The sequence below is a fragment of the Hippoglossus stenolepis genome, chromosome 6 (assembly GCF_022539355.2).
Source record: "Hippoglossus stenolepis isolate QCI-W04-F060 chromosome 6, HSTE1.2, whole genome shotgun sequence".
NCBI classification, from domain to species: domain Eukaryota; kingdom Metazoa; phylum Chordata; class Actinopteri; order Pleuronectiformes; family Pleuronectidae; genus Hippoglossus; species Hippoglossus stenolepis.
In genome coordinates this window covers 3,728,821-3,751,304 of record NC_061488.1, presented here as the reverse complement: position 1 = coordinate 3,751,304, position 22,484 = coordinate 3,728,821, and the positions used below count along the sequence as shown (strand labels likewise).

Below are 22,484 nucleotides of genomic sequence, written 5' to 3'. Positions count from 1 at the left end.
GAATTATATAAAATAAAATGTAAAGGTGGGGTAATTGCCATAAAATCAAAACAGAATTTTATTGAAAACAAATCCAACTCATGTTTAGTCAAATGCAGTACCAAATATATATTTATTATTTCTACCTGTTATTTGTAATGTATATGGTACTAATACCATCATATATATACACCCGTAATATGAAAAAGGGGCATGAATTTCTTGAGCAAAAACAAATACATAATTTAATATTACGTAGTCATTTTTAATTTAATTTCATCCATATCATTAAGTCAACAAATACAACACATTCTAACCTAAATTTCACATCATATCTTGATGAATATATATCTAATAACCCCTCCTGACGAGGTTAAGGATGTGCGTCCAGGTGATGTGTGACGTGGTCCTGGATGTGAAACGGTTACTGCAGCAGAGAGAGGAGGGAGTTTTTCTTCCGTGCACTTCTTCTGTCTTCCTCAGGAGGCAGAGTGCGCTGTTCCATCAGACCAGCTCCTGTCCCCTCGCATCTCAGACGCAAACGCTCCTCAGACTTGTCTCATTACATTGTATAATACCTGACAAGCCATCATGGTAAGTATCCTCTTCCATTTGCTTCCTAACGTGTCTCTCTGCGACTGATAATACCGGTGAATATCTTACCTGCATTAAAAAGGGAATGATGGGGACAGTACGTCGTTCCTGTTTTATTTCTCCGTCACCATTTTTTTTGCCTGTGGTATTGTGTTTACCCATCTCTGTGAATTCAGCACCAATATTTCTAAAATTAAAAAATTAGGTAGATTTGTAGTTTTCTTGAATTAATTCTTACACATTCCTGCAAACGCTTAATCCTCTTTCCACATAACTCATCCTAAATCAGATTAACCCCATGATTGACCACTGTTTTATTTTATTTTTTTAATTAAAATGTTGTTTTTGGCCCTTTTTGTTGTTTTGTGTGCCAAATGCAATGCTTCTATTTGCCGTATGCTAGAGAAAAAATAGGCCTGCATGTACGATGAAGGAAAAAAATGTGATGGTGCATTGCCTCAATGGAGGATCTAAATGTGGCTTTTTAAAGAGACAGTGTAGAGCAACATGTCTGACCTAGATAATCCCCTCTCCCTACAGTAATCCCATGCGCAGTAGGCATAGTCTTATGTCACAGAAGCAAACACACGAGATGCAGGGAAACAGTCAAGGCTTCGCACGCAAGCTGGAGAGAATGAACCGAAACACGTGGTGCTCAAATTGGACAAATTCAGGTGCGATGCCTGTGATGCCAGCTCATTCAAAGGCTGTATCTTAAAAACCTGGCATCAGATTAAAGGCCTTGGTGTTCTGAGGTTGTTTCTTTCCATCGTTTCAATCCCCGTTGTTGTGGAAATGCAGTTTCTAGTGTCAGAAATGCATCTTAAACCAAAGGATTCTCTTTAAATTTCTCATCACCCAGCGTGAGTGCATCTCGATCCACGTCGGTCAGGCCGGCGTGCAGATTGGCAATGCCTGCTGGGAGCTTTACTGCCTGGAACACGGGATCCAGCCCGATGGACAGATGCCCAGTGACAAAGCCATCGGAGGAGGAGACGACTCCTTCAACACCTTCTTCAGTGAGACCGGAGCTGGAAAACACGTCCCCAGAGCCGTCTTCGTCGACCTGGAGCCCACTGTCATCGGTAAACTGCCAGAAATACAGATTTCAGTCTCTTGTTTCAATCAGTCAAACTTTAGTCTTCTAAAAGTCACTCTGTCTCTTCAGATGAAGTTCGCACTGGAACCTACCGCCAACTGTTCCACCCTGAGCAGCTGATCACTGGGAAGGAAGATGCTGCCAACAACTACGCCCGCGGACACTACACCATCGGCAAAGAGATCATTGACATTGTACTGGACAGGATCCGCAAACTGGTGGGTAACTTAATCTCAGGAGGAGTTCATTTTCCTAATTTTGACTAACAAAATCCTAATATCTCATATCCTCTCTGTCTTCAGGCCGACCAGTGCACTGGTCTTCAGGGCTTCCTGGTCTTCCACAGCTTCGGAGGTGGCACCGGCTCTGGCTTCACCTCCCTGCTGATGGAGCGTCTGTCCGTCGACTACGGCAAGAAGTCCAAGCTGGAGTTCTCCATCTACCCAGCCCCCCAGGTGTCCACCGCTGTGGTGGAGCCCTACAACTCCATCCTGACCACCCACACCACCCTGGAGCACTCCGACTGTGCCTTCATGGTAGATAACGAAGCCATCTACGATATCTGCCGCAGGAACCTGGACATCGAGCGTCCTACCTACACCAACCTGAACAGGCTGATCAGTCAGATCGTGTCCTCCATCACTGCTTCCCTCCGTTTCGATGGCGCCCTCAACGTGGATCTGACCGAGTTCCAGACCAACTTGGTGCCATATCCCCGTATCCACTTCCCTCTGGCCACCTACGCCCCCGTCATCTCTGCAGAGAAGGCGTACCACGAGCAGCTCTCCGTGTCTGAGATCACAAACTCCTGCTTCGAGCCGGCCAATCAGATGGTGAAATGTGACCCTCGCCACGGTAAGTACATGGCCTGCTGCCTCCTGTACCGTGGAGACGTGGTGCCCAAAGATGTCAACGCAGCCATCGCCACCATCAAGACCAAACGCTCCATCCAGTTTGTGGACTGGTGCCCCACTGGATTCAAGGTCGGCATCAACTACCAGCCGCCCACTGTGGTTCCTGGTGGAGACCTGGCCAAGGTCCAGAGGGCCGTGTGCATGCTGAGCAACACCACCGCCATCGCTGAGGCCTGGGCTCGGCTCGACCACAAGTTTGATCTGATGTACGCCAAGAGGGCCTTCGTTCACTGGTATGTGGGTGAGGGTATGGAGGAGGGAGAGTTCTCCGAGGCCAGGGAGGACATGGCAGCTCTGGAGAAAGATTACGAGGAGGTCGGAGTCGACTCCATCGAGGGTGAGGGAGAAGAGGAAGGAGAGGAATATTAAAAGGGACGTAAAGGAGACCTTGCCATGTCCCAAATTGAAAATCTGTTTAGTTTGACCATGTTCAGAGTAAAATCACAAAAACTCCTCTTTGGCTCTGTCTTAAATAAAAGTCCTGAAACATGAATATGTTTGCGTGTTTTTTAAATTAAATGAATACTGCAGGATATTTTCTATAATAATAAAAAAAAACGAAAACTTGTGAGATCAAATGAGGAAACTATGGATACAAACATCTTTACAGCAAACACCGCACATCACGTTAGCAGAATACACACTGTACCTCATTGTGTTTTAAATTCTTTTAGTTTTAAGTAAATGATTTGAAGTAGTGCAATGGCTTCCCTCACCAAATCTCCAGTGCAGTGGAATTTCTTTAATTTGAATGTATCTTTAGGCAAAACTATATAACTTTAAATGAGTAACAGCGCCCCCTGCAGCCACTCCTGGTGATATATATTGGTTCATTGTTGTGTACAGTGTGTAACCATTCATGTCGCTCCCAGAAACAAATAAAAAAAAAAAGAAGAAAAAAATAGTCCAATCGATTCAGAGATACTTTCAAACAGATTCCTTTATTCTAAAACACGGCAGAACAATCGACATACCAAAATATTTCTGTCCATCTTTGGTATGAAAATAAACCCCCAACTCGCCACATGATTATTAATAAGGTGCTTAACTGACTGGTTTTGACAGGAGATGATAGCTTTTCTCTATTCAAATCATTTACATAGATTTCCCAGAGTATAATCTGCATTATATATATAATATAGCAGCAAAACAAACATGGCTCTGAGTGCAAACGTGGAGATAAAGTGCAAACCCAAACAACAAAATCACATCCATAGGGTCGATCACACGCTGTCCATCATCATGACTGACGTGATCGTTTAGTTTTAACCCGGGGACGGTGTTGTTCTATAAGTTACATTGTGCAAAATAAGAGAATAAGTACTTGTTTGACCCACAACCGTCCAGACACCAGCTGCTTGATGGACAAACGTGTGCTGAGTGTTACCTGCAACCATGAAAAACTTAATGTCACCCTACACAGCAGTTTAACAAGTATCAAATATTGTTATTTAAATCTAAAATATTTGCATTTGTCTTTTGCAAATTTGTTCGAACCCCTGAGTACTCGCTAGTCTCTACTATTACAGGAGTACTCAGTAGTCATTACTACATTTTAAAATGAGTACTGAGTAAGTTACCCAATTATATTTGAGTACTCAGTAGTCAGTCCTCTTTTAGTAGTCTATCCTTATGAAGTTATGAGTTTGTGTGTATCTATGCAGACAGTATCACGGCCGGACGCTGTCCGTACAGCAGGAAGCCCACAGCAGTGCGCAGGTCCTCCAGCTCCAGGTTAGACAGGAAGCTCCTCTGAAGCTCCGCCTCCACGCTCTTCCCACTGGGTCCTCTGCAGCCCCTCAGGAGAACCACAGCAGACTGGCACAGCAGCCAATCAACCAACCCCCTCATGCCTGCACTGTCCTGATCAGCCAGGACCTCCCGCCCCCAGAGGCTGAGATGTAGCATGTCGGCTGCGACACGGGCGCTCGGGCGCTGCAGAGATAGAAAAACATCAGTGAGTATTGTGGTTTGAAGAGTTTATGTTTCCAAACAAGTCAAAGCTTCTACCAGACAGAATTATTACGAAAACAGTAATTTATACGAGGAAGATGTAGAGGAATTTTAAAGTAATGATTTGCTAATGATTAGTTGTAATTGGCTAATGATTATTAATAATAATTGTAGAAATTAACCCTATCAATGATTGACCGAGTGTCCGATCAAATCATTCCGTACCTTGCTCGGGTTCCTCCTGAGGAGTAAACGGATCACTAACTGCACAGCGACTGGAACACCAGAGGGCAGCGGAGGAAGCTGCTTCTCCTCGTAGCTCCTGCTCTCCAGTCCCACTGCTCGATAGAACGGGTTGAGCTGGCCAAATATCTCGTAGGAGATGGCGCCCACGGCCCACGCATCTGCTTTGCTGTAGTCAATCACCACATCAGATCCGTGAACTGCAGTGATCACCTGCGGGAGGACACATCACAGAAACACATGAAACATTTGTTATATCAAAGCCGTTCATCGGGCCAATGAGAGACGGCCAAGCAACTGTTGGACATTCTGCTTTTACATTATTACAATAAAGAGGAACTTATATCTACCTCAGGCGCCATGAGCGAAGGATTCCCTCCTCTGCTGACCCCCGGACCTTTGAAGGGCAACTGCAGACTGGAGTCCGTCTGGGCCAGGCAGCAGCCAAAATCAGTGATCACTAGACGAGGGCAGCCTGCTGCATTAAAACAGAATAATTTGCTTTGTTAACAGAAAGGCTTTGATGGAGTCACATCTTAAACGGAGATTTTGACACGCTGGATCATTTGTTTCACCTGAGTCGAGTTCCAACAGGATGTTGTCTGACTTGAGGTCCCTGTGAGCGACGCCCTGTCTGCACAGATGGTCGACCCCCTCGAGCAGCTGCAGCACCATCAGAGCGCCCTGCCTGCGGCCTGGCGTGGACACTTCCAGGTACTGTCGCAGCGTGCGCGGATAGCTGAGGTACAGAAGAAGACAGAGTGTCGTCAAATCGCAATCCTTTACCTGCGTATAAGAGGCTTTGTTTTAAGTCTCTCTGTTTGTGAGTGAGAAGGATACTACTCAAATTATTTCCATTATATTTTGTGGAGGGGTGGGAAATGGCCCAAGGAACAACACGTTAATTTAGGGATCTGATATTTCTGAGTGTGTGTAATTTGGTTTCATGAGGGGGATGTTTGGCATTGGCAGAGAGATTCACTCTACTCGTTTTAAGATGAAACTGGTGACATTTGTTCACCATCAGGGTGACAGACGGCAAGTCTTACTTCTTCATGACCAGGAAGAGAGTGCAATCGTTGCCCAGACCGGCCGGGTTCAGCCTGGGTGGCAGCACAGCTGGATACTCTTCCAGGGCTCCTGGTAGCAATGGAACCTCTGCTGTGAAAGCCCGGTACACTGTGATCACGTTAGGATGTGCCGACACTCTTTTAGGCAGAACTCCAAAGTCCCTGAATGTAGAGAGAGATGAGATCTGTGAACATCTTTCCTACATCATGTTTATTACTGCAGAACTAGTGAGGAACAATGAAAGTACTAACCCATCCAGAGTGATTTGTTCTTTCTCCTGCCTTAAGGCCAGGGGGCCGGCAGGTACCAGCTCCTGGGACATGGACTTTAATATATCCTTGCTCGATGAACTTGCCTGCGAAGAATCAAAACAGACCAGTCAGACCAGTCAGTTCTGTGATGTGTTGTGTGACAGCCATTTGTTTTCTTAGCACAGGGGAATTTCGAAATCTCTTTGTAAAAATACTCACCCCAAAGTTCCACATCATCTTGATAGCCAGAGGGAAGTTTCTGAGTGAGCAGCATGACAGAGAACGACCTTTCTCTCCTTCCTCCTCCTCCTCATCTTCTCTCAGCTGCAGCAGCGAGCGCTGGCCGTCACTCTCCTTCGCAAACTGAGCCGCAGCCTCGTACACAGCCGCATTGGAGCCTTTCCCAACCTGGTTCCCAATAATGTAGTCCTCCAGTTTATATCCAGAGGTGAACGGCTTGGTTGGCGTCTGAAATCTTTTCTTTCTGAACACGGCCTGCAGATTTGGAGACAGGTGTTTTGTTTTTTAAGAGAGCGGTAGAAGGGTGCAAATCTCAGCCTTTATTTCAGCAAAGGATAGAAAGTATCCACACACTTTATTTTATTATTTAATTGGCATATTCTTTAATTAAATTGTACGGTTTTATTAGTATTTCAAAAATTGTTTCAGTAAGTCGAAACATTAGATTTTTTTTCAGTCCTTTTCAGTTTTGGGAGCTTTAAACCAGAAATGTTTCTTCACACTTAATAAAAGTTGTAAATAAACATAACTACGCATTAAATTATAGATGTGGATACGTCAGATCAGCAGACAGGATTCATGTGAAGCAACTTGAACACCTTTCGTTATTAAATAGGTCAACAAACTCCATGTTATTACAACATGATCAAATACCAGCTGTGGTATTCAAAGTATTCAAATCCTTTACAGAGTAAAACTACTTGATTAAAAGACGAAGAGATTTAAGTAAAGTCTTAAAAGGAATTCATGAATATTCTGGAACAATCTTCTAGTTTTATTATTGTAAATGTTATTGTTTTTATTCTTTTATTTATTCTTCTTTGACTATTGTTTTATTTTGTTCTTATGTTTTTACGTTATATTGTCTTGTATAACTTTATTATATCCAAATGATCAGACAGACTGATATATTACTATGTGCATAACACACAGGAAGTATTATTTGTGTTATTGGTGGATGTATACATTTCTATTTAGTGTTCACATGTCATAAGATAAGTTTTTTGAGTGTAAATGTAAATTTACACACAGTTTATTGATTATTAGAGATAAAATTCCATTTATTTGAAACTATGTCATATACATTGAATTTGTCTGTGCAATTTCAATGCATGTGCAAACGTGTTTACTTTGTATATATTAGTGCTGTTTTTACATATAGTTCCTATGTAGTTAGAGGAGTTGAAGTACTTGTGAAGTACAAGTATCACAGTACTGAGCTAAAGGAGTATTACCTGGATCTCCTGACATGTCGCCGCAGACGTCCTGTCCTCCTCCAGCTGCTGCTCGATGAGTCCCACGCCGAGACCGAACGCCAAGAACACGGCCCTGTTTCTCGGGAAGCCGCCGATGAGCCTCCTCCTGAAGGCGGCGGCCTGGAGCTGGGCGGCCAGGCCCCGCAGGGAGCTGCGGTAGTAGCGGTACCGAGCCGGCAGGAAAGACCGAGGATGAGCGGTGAGGGCCGCGGGGCCTACGCGGTCCCCCCGGAGCTTCGCTGCGACTCGGACCGCGGGTTTGAGGAGGCCCCGCTGGAAGACCGACCGGCCGAGCGCCAGCCCCCGGAGCAGGGCGTGTTTCACCGACATGGTTTACCCGCAGAGGTCAGAGGTCATTCACGGTGTTCACGGAGCTTCAACTTATTCTGACGAACTACCAAAACAACCGCTACTGAGCATGCGCCGTAGGGACAGAGACTACGGAGGCTCCGAAGGGTCAAAGCGAGAGTCACAACAACAGACTGTATAAAGGAGTCACTGCAGAAGAGACAGATTCAAAGAGTCACAGCAGAAAAGAGAGATTCATAGATTCACTGCAGAAGAGACAGATTCACAGCAGAAAAGAGAGATTCATAGATTCACTGCAGAAGAGACAGATTCACAGCAGAAAAGAGAGATTCATAGATTCACAGCAGAATAGACAGACTCATAGATTCACAGCAGAATAGACAGATTCATAGATTCACAGCAGAATAGAAAGATTCATAGATTCACTGCAGAATAGACAGATTCAAAGATTCACAACAGAAGACCCCAGCGTTGCTGTTGACCTGTTTTTGAAAGGTTTTTATTGTGAAATGCTGCTTAATTCATTATTCAAGTCCTTTAATGCATTAAAGGACCAAATGTATTGTGAAAGATGTTCATCACTTGGAACGACTCCTTTCACATGAAATAGTCTTTTGATTCAACTTGAAAATAAAAAAAAGATTGATAATTTGTTAATATTAATTTTAAGTATATTGCCCACCTCCAATTAATACAGCTTGGACATATTTGCTACTGCTTCAACTTTTACAGCTTTTAAAAACAATCATAATAATCATGATGGCAACAGACTTATTTTTGTATCTCATTTCAGAGCATTTAATCAATAAAAGTCACTGAATTATAAGGAAACCAAATATGATTAAACAACTGACAACCATAGCTCTACAGACGATAACCCAATAATTATAAATTGCTAATAAACTAAGAGTGTAAAGTGGACATTCGAAAGAACACAAAGAAAGCTAATGGGAATAAAATAAAGCAATAGAGCTTGTTAGCCTGTTTTCAGACTCAATGACTCTGTTCATCCAGGATCAAGTGTTTATGGCGTGTTGTTTTTGATTGTGTCTTCGATCCACTGGACGTAGTTGCTCACTTTGGTGTAAACCCCGGGGTAGTATGAAATTGCGCAGCTGATTCCCCAGGAGACAATGCCCACGAATTTGCCATCGCAAATGAGAGGACCACCGGAGTCACCCTGTGGATAGACAAGTAAAATTAGAGGTGAGAAAGTCTTCAATAATCCATGAAGACGATCGGAGTCGATTTTGGAGCAACTTTCTGAATTCAGTTTGAACACAAATTACACAGAAATTGCTGTAACTCATCACACTACAGTTGCACCATAAGATTCCATTGAAGCCTTTGCCGTCGTGTCCTGGTCGCCAGCTGAGACCATCTTCAGAACCATTAACCACATTTCTAAACATAGTGCCCATTGGGAAAAACCTGCAATTCCCCTTTAAGAGAAGGAATCCTACCAACTCTTTTGCTCCCGTGACCTGACTAGTAGTGAGGTTGACATTCTTTTGTTTGTCAGTGCATTAAAGTTTGTAAAGAAAGTCATGGGTCCAAGTGCAGCCTCACAACCGTCCCTCCAAAAGAGTAGAATCTAGTTTTTACACCAATAATGAAAAGGGGCAGTTAATCATAGTATGTACTGCAGGAAGTCAAACATGCAACTAGCACACAGGGAAATGAATGTTAAAATTAGTATATAATATATAAGGCAGCATCATTTTGCACACATGCATTAGAAAACAACATAAAACAGAGAAAGCTTCCTGTACCTGGCAGGAATCTTTGCCACCCCTGTAACTTCCAGCACACAGCATGTTTGAGGTGATCCTGGACCAGTAGTAATAATACCAGCAGTATTCGAACACTGTTACATCCACAGCACGCAGCACGGGGGAGAGCACACGGCTGTACCTCTGTATCACACCCCAGCCGCTCACCGTACACACAGTGGGATGGGTTGTGTCATCTGGGAGTTCAGCGGGCTGGACGTAGCTGTTGATCTGTGCGGGCTGTTTTAGCTGAAACATAAAGCAGAAAGTCAGGGCGTCAAGCAAACACACATGGACAGAGAACAGGAGCACACAAAGGGCTCCGGGGACCGAATCTCCTGTTTACCTTAAGGAGCAGGATGTCGTTGTCGAAGGTTCGGCTGTTGTATAAGTGGAAGAATAACTTTTCCACCTCGAAGACTTGTTCTGATCCTTCGTCAATATTCAGGTTGTGTTCACTCAACACCACCCTCATCCGATCAGCCCTGAGGGTCACACAGGGCGTCAGAATTTACCCTCTGACACATCTTTACTGTCACTATACACATTCTGGCATCATTGGTATTATTCTTCTTCCTGCCCATTAACGTTGTAGGTCTTTCTGGAATTATCTGTCTAGTGTCGGCACTCACGGTCTCCAGCAGTGGGCAGCAGTCACCACCCACTGAGCGTGCACCAGTGTTCCTCCACAGTAGTGTCTCCTCCGCTCGGTCTGCAGCGACGCCTGATATTTGATGGAGAACTTTTTGACCTCTTGACCCCCGATGATCCTCGCCGCCTCTGTGAACGGGGAGAATGGGCAGCACGTCAGGGGTGTCGCCGTGAGGTTGTCGACAAAAGGAAAAGGGGAAAAAATGGTTTTAAAAGTTTTATGTCTCGTCGACGCAGCCGAGGATGTCATCGCCACCTCTGACCTGGGAATGTTAAAGACTCGAGGAACTTACCTGACACTGAGAAAGTCAGAAGCAACAGCAGAATAGACCTTCGCAGGGAACCCATATTTTTACTCATCACCTGTAGTGGAGAAACATGACTTTTTAGTAGCTTGTAGATAAAACATAGTGTGAAATTCTATTATCTATTTATTCTTTTGTAAAAGAAAGTGAATGCATTATCCCAGGATCACTGTACACCCTGAACTTTGTGGCCTAACCTCTAAATGTGCAGAATATCTAAGCTTCAGCTTGTGTGTGACACATAAAGGTATTTTTATGGATGATTCATCTTTATCTTTCATTCAATACATTTTTTTACCTGGTGCACAAATGTCTTGTTTAAGCAAATCAATTGTTACAGCAACAACTAAAATCAAATTCCTGACTGGTCGCAGTCTTTTAATGAGGAACATTCAGCATGAGGATCAGGATGTTGTTAAAAAAAATGGATCAACAATGATTTATTTATTAAAACACCATCATATCCCGAAATCGTCACATACTCATATTTATAATGACATTTCTTTCTTTAAAAAATAAAAATAAAAAGAGATTAAACCGCCTCCTACTCACCTGTCAAGTCCAAACACAACAATCTTCTGATTATCTCCAACTGGAGGGGCCAGTGCTCAGCTGTTCCCTTTTATAGTGTAACTGTACCCTTACCCAAATCCTTTGTTTGAATAATCTTTCCATCTTGTTCTGTGCTGCCTCCATCTCCCACTGCAACAAAGAAACTGACCTACTACATGACAAAGCTCCGGCGTTCTCTTGTATCTGGTCAATTTCTAAGCTTTGCTTTTCTGCTCGCACCTTGGGATATGATGCTATGTAAGATGGGAACGCCTGTGCACAGCCCTCATTGTTACTGGGTCATGGGACCGAGCATGTGTTTACTGTCTTGTTGGTGAATAAAATACAAAATAAAGTCCCACTTTTATTTGCATCGTTTAACTTGAACTGAACCTGAAAAAAGAGTTTCGAGGTTTCACATTTATTCGTGTATATTTTATATTCTAGAATATTATTTAAACGTGTGACATTTACTAATCAACACATATTTACAACAACGCAACATGTTGACCTCTTCACTATTTGCTGTTTGTATTAATAGACAAACAAATGACTAAATTCAGATCACACACGTGAAAGCCATTATTTATCTATTGATTTCCCTTTAAGTCTGTATGAATCACTTACCGCCTGAGGACATAACCTGTAGAACTGTTACTGTAGATCTGTAACCTTTGTTCTCTCCATTACAGACTTTGGTTCTACTCCACTACACACCCTTGTTTTTCATACGCCACTGCGGTATCTCATGGATCTCACGGTACCTCACAGTAAGCCACGCATACTGTTTAACTTTAAAATTGAACATAAGAATAAATTATTCAGTGATTTACAAACAGGCTTAATACAACCAATACCATCTATCACTATAAATACAACCAAAGTAATCTACAATCAAAACTTTTTTCTCTATTCATCTTTTGTCTAGTAAATGTGAAAAGGATAATAGAGAAAAATATCATATTCCCAGAGCTCAGAGGTGTTGCCTGTAAATAGCTTGTTTTGTGGGATAAACCACGAAACCCAATGAGATTCGACACAGGGAGGAGAAATCCCCGTCAGAGGCTGAATCCTCTTCGTCCTCACCTTCGTCTTCACCATGACGACCGGCCTCTTCTTCGGTCACTTTCAGCACCCGCAGCCTGAAGACAGGCGAAGATGTCACAATGACGTTTGTGAATAACTTTATGACATTTTACTCATGTATTTTCTGATATTTCATATATCTGGAATGGTTTTCATTTTGTATATATGATATTAAAACTATTGGATTATAGATATTTGAAATAGGAGTAAGTAATCTATTGCATATATATATTATTAGGAATAATTGTGGGTATTCAAAATGTTGTTTTTGACTGGAAAGAATTGAATAATATATGTAATTCTCCACTGATCGTAAGTCAGTCTCAGCCGTCAACCGTGATGTTTGTACAGCGTCACATAAAACGTACCTAAACTGACAGAAATGAACTTTGAGATTATTTTTTTATTTGTACTTGTGACCTGTACTGCAGCCAGCCACCAGGGGGCGATTGAGACGCTTCGGCTTCACTTTTACCATCTGTTGTGTCCTACATCTTTATCTAGAGGACAAAAACTAAAAACTGGAACAAGAGATCAAACCAAACAGCCAATCAAATGTTATTGTCATTATCTAGAGAGACCAATCAAAAGAGTGGAGGCGTCGCCCACTGTCTCCTCGTCCGAGGACTCGAACACGTGAGGAGGGTCGAACCACGGTGGCCACAGCCCAGTTCCCACAGGACAGCGTTTATTTTTACACAGATCAGAAAATCCCCCTTTTTAAATTTTTCGGTGCAGATCTTTGTTCTGTGCCCTCATGTGACGTGGTTTTATGTTCATGGGTTTTGAGACTATACAAGAAATAGAAAAATAGAAACATCTAGAATGTCAGTGATGCTTTGTTTTATGGGACAATGTTCCAGTTAATTTCCTGGAAACCTTCCCTCTTAATTTCCTTTAACTTAGCTGGTATATTACCAGGATGTTTCTAAGAGAAGTCGATGCAATATGATACTAATTTGGGTAAAAGTGTTAAAACTCGTGTTAGAAAAGACTCGGAATCTGTGAGTAAGTAGCCTGACAGTAAATAAAAGTTGTTCATAAACACATTAGTTAACTACTCAAACAAAACAAGTGAGTGCGTAATAATTACCACTTTTTCTATTTCACAGACCAGTTTAGCTGAAGCCAGGTAATGTTTGGTGATCATGAGGAAGGTTACCAGGATATTAGCTGTAAATAAAACCTGTAAAATAGTGTTTTCCTGGAGAGAACAGTGTCAATTCAATACAGATAAGTTCTACAAATATTCTCTCTATGCAGCTAAGTTAGTTGTGTTGAGTTTAAAAGGCAAAAATGCTTTTCTTTAAACCAAAGTTCATATTCACTCTTTGTTACACTGTTGGAAAGTATGAGGCATTTAATGAGACATACAATTTATACGTAATGAGAAATCTTTGAGTATCTGGACATATTTGTATCTGAGGACATTTTTCAAAGGAGGAAACACGTCAGGTTTGATCCGGAGGTCAGTGCTGAGTCACTGGAGCTGTTGGAGAAGCTGACGACACTGAGAAGTGCCACCTCAGTGTGAGGACGTGCACCGGGATTATCTCAGAATCTACACGGCTCCGTTCCACTGAAACATTTTGTTACAGCCGTGAATTAATCATTCTTTAAGTGGGCTGAGTTTTTCGTTTCCCAAATCGGTGACTAAAGACACGGCCCCTTGAAAAGCTCGTGTTCAAATGTATATAATCCCAGAGTCAATGATCATCAAATGGTAACAGAGACACACACACACACACACACACACACACACACACACACACACACACACACACACACACACACACACACACACACACACACACACACACACACACACACACACACACACACACACACACACACACACACACACACACACATTTCATGGGCTTCACCAGTGTATGTGGCATTTGTAATATAATGCAATAGTATAGTTATACACAATTATTGTTTATTGTGTTTATTATTATTCTTCTTCCAATCAATGCTACAGTGAGTGTGATTTATTGGAAGCTATTTAACTCAAACCCCTTTATTTCCAGTCGGCTGATGAGTTTACAGTGAGTGAGAGTATTAAAACACAAGCTCCGTGCTTTGTGATGTACAGCTGGCTTCTCATTCCAGGGCCGGGCAGATGAATGTGAGCACAAGGGGGGGGGTTGGCAGCCATGTGTAATGATGCCATCACTCGGACTGAACCCGAGGGTCATGTGGAAGAAACGGCTGTGGTCAGCACTCGGGGGATGAGAGCGGCACCGGGAGCCTGGTGGCAGCTATCAGTGGCGGCGAGGGCAAACGATAGGGCCGAGGTCAGGGGCTCATCAGAGGGTTGATGAGACCTGCTCCATTTTTAATGACACCCGTCCCCGGGAATAGATACGGGACAGCCCTGCTGGCCTGACCCGGTCTGACACGCACGCCTCCGCTGTTTGTCATCAGTCCACTCCCTCGTCAGTCCTTCTCGGGGAAATCCCCCGAGCAGAGAAAAGCTGCAGAGACCCTCACTCGTCTCATTTCATCCACGTCCGCAGCTTCAATCGTGAAAAATCACGTGTCAAATATTGGGCTCGGCGGTAAACATCAGAGCAGCCGCGCAAAAAAACGTTATAAAATCGACAGCGGGACCTGACATACAGGTTCATGACCACACAATAAGCACAGTATATCCTTTTTATGTGACAGTGAATGGGCCGACAATAAACTGGGTGATGGGTGAACAATGGAGGGGGGGTAAAGAAGCCTGAATAGGTCGTGGACGAGGCGAGACAAGGGGCTGTGCTGCAAGAAGCTTCAATTATATATCTGTTCGGGACAAGGAGGTGACCATGGAAACGGAAATAAGAACTATAAGAAACCTGAGAATGCAGGTGTGATGCCTTCGCGTTAAGATAAGACAAGGAGCGCACAGGTGAAGCCTCTCACTGAGTCTGCGGCTCCCTTTGTCTCACCATGGACCTGCCATCTTTACTGCTTTGTATACTGTTGGAGTTACTGGCTGTGAATTGTAAGTAAAGCCTCTTTATCGAGAATCTGCAGGTTGTTTATGAGAAGGGCTTAAAGTGAAGTTTTTAGCCTTTGGGTCACATTGACTTTAAACATCCTGGAAAAACAACACGGGGCTCTCGCAGTTTCGGGTTCATAAACCGAATGTGTATTTACATGGCTGTGCTGTGTCTATGTTTTTTAACAAACATGCACATCTTGTAGCTGTGGTGCTTTTAGATTCTGACGCTCCCTTGAGACGGTGTTTTGGCAGGAAAGTGTGACTCAGAGCCATTTTCATCTGGGCATGACTGAGCGTCTTTGCTGGAAAAATCGTAAATCACACAAGCGGAGAAACTTGGGAAATCATTTGGATAGAAAGGAAATGAAAAGATGATTCTATTTAAAATAAAGCATTGTTTTACAGCATGGCGTCGTGATGTAAAGCTTAGTGCTGTAAATACACTGTGTCCTTGTTGAAACTCTTTGTTGCTGTGCACATCAAAGATGGTTTTTCCCAGATAAAGAGCTTTTGAGATGAAAAGGTCAGTAAAAGTGTGCTTATTCATGGAAAGAACTTGAAACCTGCAGGAACAACAGATGAACCCGACAAGTAACCAACAACGAGCAATCGTGGCCAACACCCGCTTTTGTGCCCGGCAATTATCTCTGATAACCATCTGGAGCGCGTCTCGGATCTGGGACTTTTATTTTCCAACTGTAACTTAGTTTGCTTTGTGAAATGTAGACAGATTTTTGAGGGGAAAATGTAGATTTATGTGCATTAATGGTGGATAACAAACATTAACAGTGAATTACCTGATTGAAACGTAAAGTTTATAAGTCAGTGCTGGAACATTGCGTCTCATTCTAAACAATCCAGCCCACATGACGCACAATAGCAGACTCATTGTTAAAGATTCAATTGCAAGGTCTCACATAAGCAGCTGTATGTGGGTGTTCATCACTGTGTAGAGTTACCACTTAGCTCCTGACACGCAGCATTGGCCGCTAATTATAGCTCAGGATCAACATCCAGGACGGAGATGAGAAGGTGCAGTTTCATCCCTGACGACATCTCTGTGGCTGAAGTTACTCTGATGTTCACTTAATCACAATAAGCTCCAGACGTTTGCATCAATCTCTAGAAATGAGGTCGTGAATCCAACACAGTGAAATGTAAAGATTTTATTCTTAGACTCTATGTAATAGGTTAACTCTTCAGTATTCTTTTTACTTTACAGCGTAAAGATGTTTTATGTCAACTCGTGTTTGACAGAAATAACATTTTGATATTAAAGTTTGAAAAGCCTCAATTGTCCTTGTACGAGATAATACAGCGAAATTCTGAGTGATACGATGAGTTTAAACAGTTTAAAGCTTTGCCTACAAGTAGTTACAACTGTTACCGCACTCGGGTAGAAATGTTAAACAAACATTTGAAATAAAAAGAAGATTAAAATGAATCCTCCACTCTCGGATGCTGCATCATCTGTTTTTAACAAACAAGAGATTTTAGCCAGCAGGTGGTCGAACACTTTATAAAGTCGTGGTGGAGGAAGTCAAAGTACAAATAAATAGATGTTCAATATCAAGTAAATTAACAACAAACTTTCATTATGTTCATACAAAATGTAATAAAGTTGTAATTATATTTCAACAACAACTATTAGCTGATGTTCATAGATTGTTTCTGATGCCCTGAAATGACCAAAAGTAAATTAAGTATATTTAACAATAATAAACGTTAGAGGAGATTTGTCAATTTCATTTCAAGGGGAGGGTGAGGTGAGGGGTATTCAGCTGCAACATGCAACTTCACCACTAGATGTCACTAAATTCTACACACTGAACCTTTAAACCATAACGACCGTCGGTTGACTCAGAGAAAAAGCCGCGGACTCGTCATTCTGAGTTAGAAAATGTCATGAAACAGAAGATATCTCCCACTCGGTGAAGACAACGACAGACGTGTGAACAACGTGTCAGCGAAGGCGCCACCAGTTCAATGGTGACCGCCGCTAATTAACACTAACACAACTGATTCAGCTTATTTTAAATGAGCTCCACAGTCTTTGTTTGCACGAGGACTCGCTGCTGCAGATAAACGACACAGTAAAAGCAGGAGGAAAAGGTCGGCACTCTGGGAAGTAACTGGGACTAATGAGTGAAAAGGTTTTAAAGGCACCACTGAATTGTGGAGTACAATGAATTCAAAAGAGTATAAAGTGGTGCGATGGAGACTATACGTCTGTGATTGTCGTCCCTGTCAATCACTGCACCTCAAGGATGAGATGGTTTCTAATTGATCTTCTGACCCCCCCCCCCCCTGTTGTTTCTTTTATTTCTTTTATTCTTTATTGTTCCTGCTGATGCTGCAAGTGCAGTAATAAAACCACAGCTGCGTTGGCTCTGTGTGGTTTTACACAAAAACCTCCTGGGCTAACGTGTGCTGCTCCCTCTAAATCCAATCGGAGCTTATCTTTATCTCCATCCCTGTGTGTGTTTCAGGTTTCGACATGGCAGAAGAGCGTATAGTGGGAGGATACGCACCAGTCCCACATTCAATCAAGTACATTGTGTCGATACAGACCACAGACAACCAGCACATCTGCGGGGGCTCCTTGATAAACAAGTACTGGGTGATCACGGCGGCGCACTGTAACATCGGGTGAGCTCATCTTCTCTTCCGCCGAGTGTGAAAGTTACACAACCTGTGTGACAGAAACACAAACTTGATGAATCTGTAAAATAAACCTCAGGTCAGGGGAGGGGGAGGCTGCACTGTCTTTGTGTCCTGATTCAGCTTTTTGTAAAGGAAGTTGTGTGCGGCAATAAAAGGCGCCTTGACACACAATGACCTCTGTGCGTGTAAACGGGCACGTAAAGGATTTCATTTGAAGATCCAGTAATTTCTCCGAGTCGTATCGGATAGTCAGTTCTGCATCACGCGAAACTGGAGCTCTGGTAAGCACACGCGTACGTTGGCCTCGAGGCTCAGCGACAACACAACACCTTCATTTAGATCACCAACACTTTGGCTCTTGAGGAAGCAATAATCGTGGACAATGATTGGTGTTCACTGCGGCGTCTTGGGTTACAACAGAACATGAGCAAACTGATATTGGCCTTTTATTGAATGACACCCTACATTTTCGTGTGTTGTCAATTTCCTCGAATGTCAGCGTTTCCCCGCTTCCCTGCCAGTCGATAAATACCAGTGTCACTGTGTTTACGGCAGTTAAAAAATAATGTGTTTTTTCCATCCAATCCATTTAACCGCTCAAACGGTTAACAAAGGGTTGCGGGGGAGCTGACACAGATCATCAGCGTATCAAAGAGCCGACACATAAAGACAAGCAACCATCCGTGCTTACACCAGAAATTAAGAGTCTCCAATGAACGTTGCATAAATCCCGCCGACAAATGGAAAACATGCAAACTCTAACCGAAAAGTCCTGATCGAACCCAGAACCTTCTTGCCACCATGCTGCCATTGTGGTTTTACCTAAAAGTTCAGGAAAATATTGTGTCTGAAGTCACTGTGGTCGTCATTCTTTCCCTGACCTTATTAAATAATGTGAGTGCTTAAACAAAACCATGAAAAAGTTTCATAAGGCTCCAGTCACTTCACTAGTTCACATCTTATGAGCCAAATATGTAAATTAAAGTTTAGAGGTGTAGACATGTGCGGACAGATGCTTGACTTTGCTTTGTATCTCTGCAGGGTAGACAACATGATGATAGTAGCAGGAGACTACTCTCTGAGCATCTATGAGGGCACAGAGCAGCAAATCCTGCCCCAGCTTCTGGTGCCCCACCCCGGGCATAACATCCTCGACAACAACAATGACATTATGCTTGTTAAGGCACAGTATCCAAACTACTTTCTATATTTTTAAATGTTTCTCTATATGACTGAATTGGATATAGGGTTACTGATCACACTGTCCACTGTCTCTTCAGCTGATGGCTCCGGTCTATCTGAACAGCTACGTCTCCATCGCTCTGCTGCCCAGGCAGGACGCCTCCATAGCGGAGGGACGAATGTGCCGGGTGTCGGGCTGGGGATACACCAGCCCCAGCGGAGGCCAGATCCCCTCAACCCTCCGCACCGTCAAGATCCCCGTCATCTCCACGGAGAAGTGCAACAGCACTGAGTCCTTTTCTGGCACCATCACAGAAAACATGCTCTGTGCTGGTTACAGCACTGGTGGAAAAGATGCCTGTAAGGTGAGAGGAGCTCGATACCAATGGCTAGAATTAGTCGGATTTGCATCCACAGCGGAGCTCAATATGCAGATACACAGAGTAGGAAAATGAGGAGATTTAAAACATATAACACACTAGAGGAAAGAAACACTGGGAATATGTTTCTTCTCATGAACAATACAATAATGGAGCTATACAACCAGGTGACGAACCGGTCCTACGCAGAAGCAGGTGAGTGTTGTGATTGGACGATGAGAAGCAGGTGACCAGGAGGAGGCCGTGCCAGCACTCACTGTCAGGGAGGACACACACAAACCAACCAGAGAACCAGGAAGTAAACACAGTCTGAGTTCCCAGATTCCCAACAATAACAGTCTGTTCCCAGTGGAATAAAATGTATCTGTTTCAAATTGTAAAATGACACCTTCCAGTGTCACTGCACCTCTGGAGGTACGACTGCACCTCCACCAAGGCTAATGCCCAGTTAATTATCTAGACTGTGGCGATCACCGTATTTTTGTGCAGTGCTATTTGCCACACGCTTGCTAGTGCTATCGTCCATAAAGTTTTTACCATCCACTCAAACAGTCATAGGGTTTCAGCTGCAGCATCACCAGTAAGTGGCATTTATTCAGATACGCTCCAAAATAAAACCGATTTTTCCATAACCCCCTTGGCGGAGGTAACAGAGCAAAACAATTCGGACTTTAATTTCTGTATATTAAGGCCCTCTTCAGTAAAGCTCGACTCTTCCCTGCTGTTTCAGGGGGACTCTGGGGGTCCGCTTGTGTGTGAAGGGCGGCTCTACGGCGTGGTGTCCTGGGGGAGAGGTTGTGCCGAGGCCATGTTTCCTGGAGTCTACACTGCCGTGTCCAAGTACCGCAGGTGGATAGACGACACCATCTCCAGCAGCTACGGCAGGTGTGACAACAATTAGGACGCATCGTTGAAGAGAGAAAGACAAAACACTCGGCAGAGACTGGAGGTTCATCAGTTTGATTTGATACGTGTCGTATGTTCTCTTCATCGTTTGTGCACGTTTGATTTTATGTTCATGCGCTAAAGGAATCGTTGAAACATTTTTGGGAAACACAATAATTCACTTTTTACGATCAAGAGATAAATGAGAAGGTCGGGACCGCTCGATCAGCTAGCAGAGATTTAGCGTAGCTTAGCATAAAGTCAAGAAACAGCTAATAAGATCTCCGTCGACTAGCAGCTCTGGAACATGCAAATGAAATGACCACATTCAATTTGTTTTAGAGTTTAAAACCCAAAGTGACGACTTGACCAAAAGTGAAGCCAGGTATGAACTCTGCCTCCTCCATGTTAGTGGACGGGTCAAACTAAAACGTCAAAGTACACGTGAATTAGATGGTTTCTGTTATTTTAGGTTTGTTCAAGTGATAATTCTTCTGTATAGTTTGGTTTTCATTAGTTATTTGATGATCTAAAAACAATGGTTGCCAATGACATCACAAGTGCTTTTGTACAATTTACTTTGTCTATGATAAAAACATAGATTTATGACTACAGGGTCTGACTGGTGCTAAGCTAAGCTAACTCTCCATCTCCAAGTGGAATCAACTTTCTCGTCTTGTTTTCGTTCCAGAAAGTGAAAAAGCAAATTTCCCAGCGTGTCCAACGATTCCTTTAGGTTCACAAGCTTGAATATTCATCGTTTTCCGTTGTTCATCTATTTAAAACATTTAAAAAAACAAAACATGATGCTTAATCTTCCCTCTGAAAAAAAACAGGGTATATATTGACCACATTACCACAACATCAGGACAGAGGTGCCATATCGCTGCTTCAAGAGCTCACAATCAGAGCACTCACAAAGAACCAGGTCCAACTGGTGCTACCGCTATCATATGAGTCCAGTACAGTCCAGTACAGTCCAGTACAGTCCAGTCCAGTCCAGTCCAGTACAGTGAGCCTGCACAGAAACTCAGTGAAGCTCAGACAAATTAGTATTATTAGACTGAAATTAGGAGAAAATAACGTCTATGTAAAAAAAAAAAGCCAAAAAACCACAGTTCTGGCTTCTCAAAAATTAAGAGTTCTTTCGATATTTCAAAACTTACCATGAAGGTTTAGGGCCCACATTTTGTTTTTAAAGTAAAGTCATAATACTAGAAGAATAAAAAATTAGAAAGTTACAGTAAGTTTCACAAATAGCAAAAATACTTTCATCATATCAGCTCCACATTGTCATAAGTCTCAGGACTTTGAAAAGATTGTGTAAGAAACTGAGTCTATTCTGAAGCCAGAAGCACAAAGACGTGGAGGAAGTTGCCTCTTTAGTTTACATCTGCGTGATGTTCAAAGGGATTTCGTGGTTTCTCAAGAAACGATGAGATTGGTTAAAGATTTTGGATCCAGAAGAAGTTAAAATATTCTAAAACTACGACTTTCTTCTCAATTACGACTTTATCATTGTAACATTACAAATTTATTCTCGTAATATTACAACTTAATTCTTAAAATCTCAATTTTATCAACTGAATATCTTGCGTATATATCTGAAAAAAACTATATGAAAATGCTGCCTTTGGCTGTTACTGTTTTCTAACCTTACAATTAATTAATTGAGCAGGAAAATAATAAAAGATTTGACTTGAAGATGAAAATAATGAATTTGTTGAATCAACTGATGGGTAACTTTTGTTGTTTTTGTGGGTTTGTTTGTTTTGTTTGAAACCAACTCTGATAATAGTGCACGCAGACATGAATGATACACGGATGGATTGATTTATCCCTCAGACTCATTTAATCAATAAAAAAAGCCATTAAAGAATCAATCTGAACGTCAACAAACTCTGTTGCAATAATTAAGAAGCTGTTTGTCGTAGGTGAATGATTTCTGCCAATTTCACGTGGTTTATTTGTGGACTCGTCTTCTCATAAACCCGGCACTATGCATGAAGCACCTTTAAGTGTGAGCGTTGAGTAAGTGCGTGGAGTTCGAGCGGGAGACTGAAATTGTGCGTTGTGTGTTATAAAACAACTGTGTGTTTTCTT

General features: G+C 42.6%; 4 protein-coding genes across 5 annotated transcripts; 2 read left to right on the top strand and 2 right to left on the bottom strand.

Annotated features, from left to right (window-relative positions):
* Positions 1-423: 423 nt before the first annotated feature.
* On the top strand, positions 424-3,079 carry LOC118110672 (tubulin alpha chain). The gene is made up of 4 exons (XM_035158616.2): positions 424-573; positions 1,436-1,658; positions 1,742-1,890; positions 1,975-3,079. Exons 1-4 carry the CDS (start codon positions 571-573, stop codon positions 2,953-2,955), a joined length of 1,356 nt encoding a protein of 451 aa, XP_035014507.1. The 5' UTR covers positions 424-570; the 3' UTR covers positions 2,956-3,079.
* Positions 3,080-3,508: 429 nt separating this feature from the next.
* On the bottom strand, positions 3,509-8,035 carry pink1 (PTEN induced kinase 1). Of its 2 annotated transcripts, none has more exons than XM_035158615.2 (8): positions 7,580-8,035; positions 6,324-6,599; positions 6,105-6,208; positions 5,832-6,014; positions 5,358-5,521; positions 5,133-5,257; positions 4,765-4,995; positions 3,509-4,521 (listed from the first exon to the last, which is right to left on the bottom strand). In XM_035158615.2, the coding sequence occupies exons 1-8, from the start codon at positions 7,928-7,930 to the stop codon at positions 4,243-4,245; spliced, it is 1,713 nt and encodes a 570-aa protein (XP_035014506.2). In that variant the 5' UTR covers positions 7,931-8,035; the 3' UTR covers positions 3,509-4,242. The 2 variants fall into 2 exon arrangements, with proteins under 2 accessions (XP_035014506.2, XP_035014505.2); XM_035158614.2 differs by having other exon boundaries at positions 5,133-5,260; positions 7,580-8,034.
* A 365-nt stretch (positions 8,036-8,400) lies between these two features.
* On the bottom strand, positions 8,401-11,218 carry LOC118110673 (trypsin-3). Its single transcript, XM_047340258.1, has 6 exons — positions 11,190-11,218; positions 10,626-10,695; positions 10,314-10,461; positions 10,028-10,166; positions 9,682-9,930; positions 8,401-9,089 (listed from the first exon to the last, which is right to left on the bottom strand). Exons 2-6 carry the CDS (start codon positions 10,690-10,692, stop codon positions 8,934-8,936), a joined length of 759 nt encoding a protein of 252 aa, XP_047196214.1. The 5' UTR covers positions 10,693-10,695; positions 11,190-11,218; the 3' UTR covers positions 8,401-8,933.
* A 3,938-nt stretch (positions 11,219-15,156) lies between these two features.
* Positions 15,157-21,733, top strand: zmp:0000001088 (trypsin-3). The gene is made up of 5 exons (XM_035158618.2): positions 15,157-15,270; positions 17,760-17,919; positions 18,976-19,117; positions 19,215-19,481; positions 20,227-21,733. Exons 1-5 carry the CDS (start codon positions 15,216-15,218, stop codon positions 20,395-20,397), a joined length of 795 nt encoding a protein of 264 aa, XP_035014509.1. The 5' UTR covers positions 15,157-15,215; the 3' UTR covers positions 20,398-21,733.
* Positions 21,734-22,484: the final 751 nt, after the last annotated feature.

Bases quoted from the DNA above. Each gene is read 5' to 3' on its own strand.
- pink1 (XM_035158614.2), bottom strand. From the start codon at position 7,930: ATGTCGGTGAAACACGCCCTGCTCCGGGGGCTGGCGCTCGGCCGGTCG. The intron at 6,209-6,323 runs GTGAGTATTTTT...GATTCTTCGCAG, and splicing joins AGATGATGTGGAACTTTGGG to GCAAGTTCATCGAGCAAGGA. The intron at 5,261-5,357 runs GTGAAACAAATG...GTTTTAATGCAG, and splicing joins CCTGTTGGAACTCGACTCAG to CAGGCTGCCCTCGTCTAGTG.
- LOC118110672 (XM_035158616.2), top strand. The intron at 1,659-1,741 runs GTAAACTGCCAG...CTGTCTCTTCAG, and splicing joins CCTGGAGCCCACTGTCATCG to ATGAAGTTCGCACTGGAACC. The intron at 1,891-1,974 runs GTGGGTAACTTA...CTCTGTCTTCAG, and splicing joins TGGACAGGATCCGCAAACTG to GCCGACCAGTGCACTGGTCT.
- zmp:0000001088 (XM_035158618.2), top strand. From the start codon at position 15,216: ATGGACCTGCCATCTTTACTGCTTTGTATACTGTTGGAGTTACTGGCT. The intron at 17,920-18,975 runs GTGAGCTCATCT...GTATCTCTGCAG, and splicing joins GCGGCGCACTGTAACATCGG to GGTAGACAACATGATGATAG. The intron at 19,118-19,214 runs GCACAGTATCCA...CTGTCTCTTCAG, and splicing joins ATGACATTATGCTTGTTAAG to CTGATGGCTCCGGTCTATCT.
- LOC118110673 (XM_047340258.1), bottom strand. From the start codon at position 10,692: ATGAGTAAAAATATGGGTTCCCTGCGAAGGTCTATTCTGCTGTTGCTT. The intron at 10,167-10,313 runs GTGAGTGCCGAC...TGTGACCCTCAG, and splicing joins GCTGCCCACTGCTGGAGACC to GGCTGATCGGATGAGGGTGG. The intron at 9,931-10,027 runs GTAAACAGGAGA...TTTATGTTTCAG, and splicing joins ACGACATCCTGCTCCTTAAG to CTAAAACAGCCCGCACAGAT.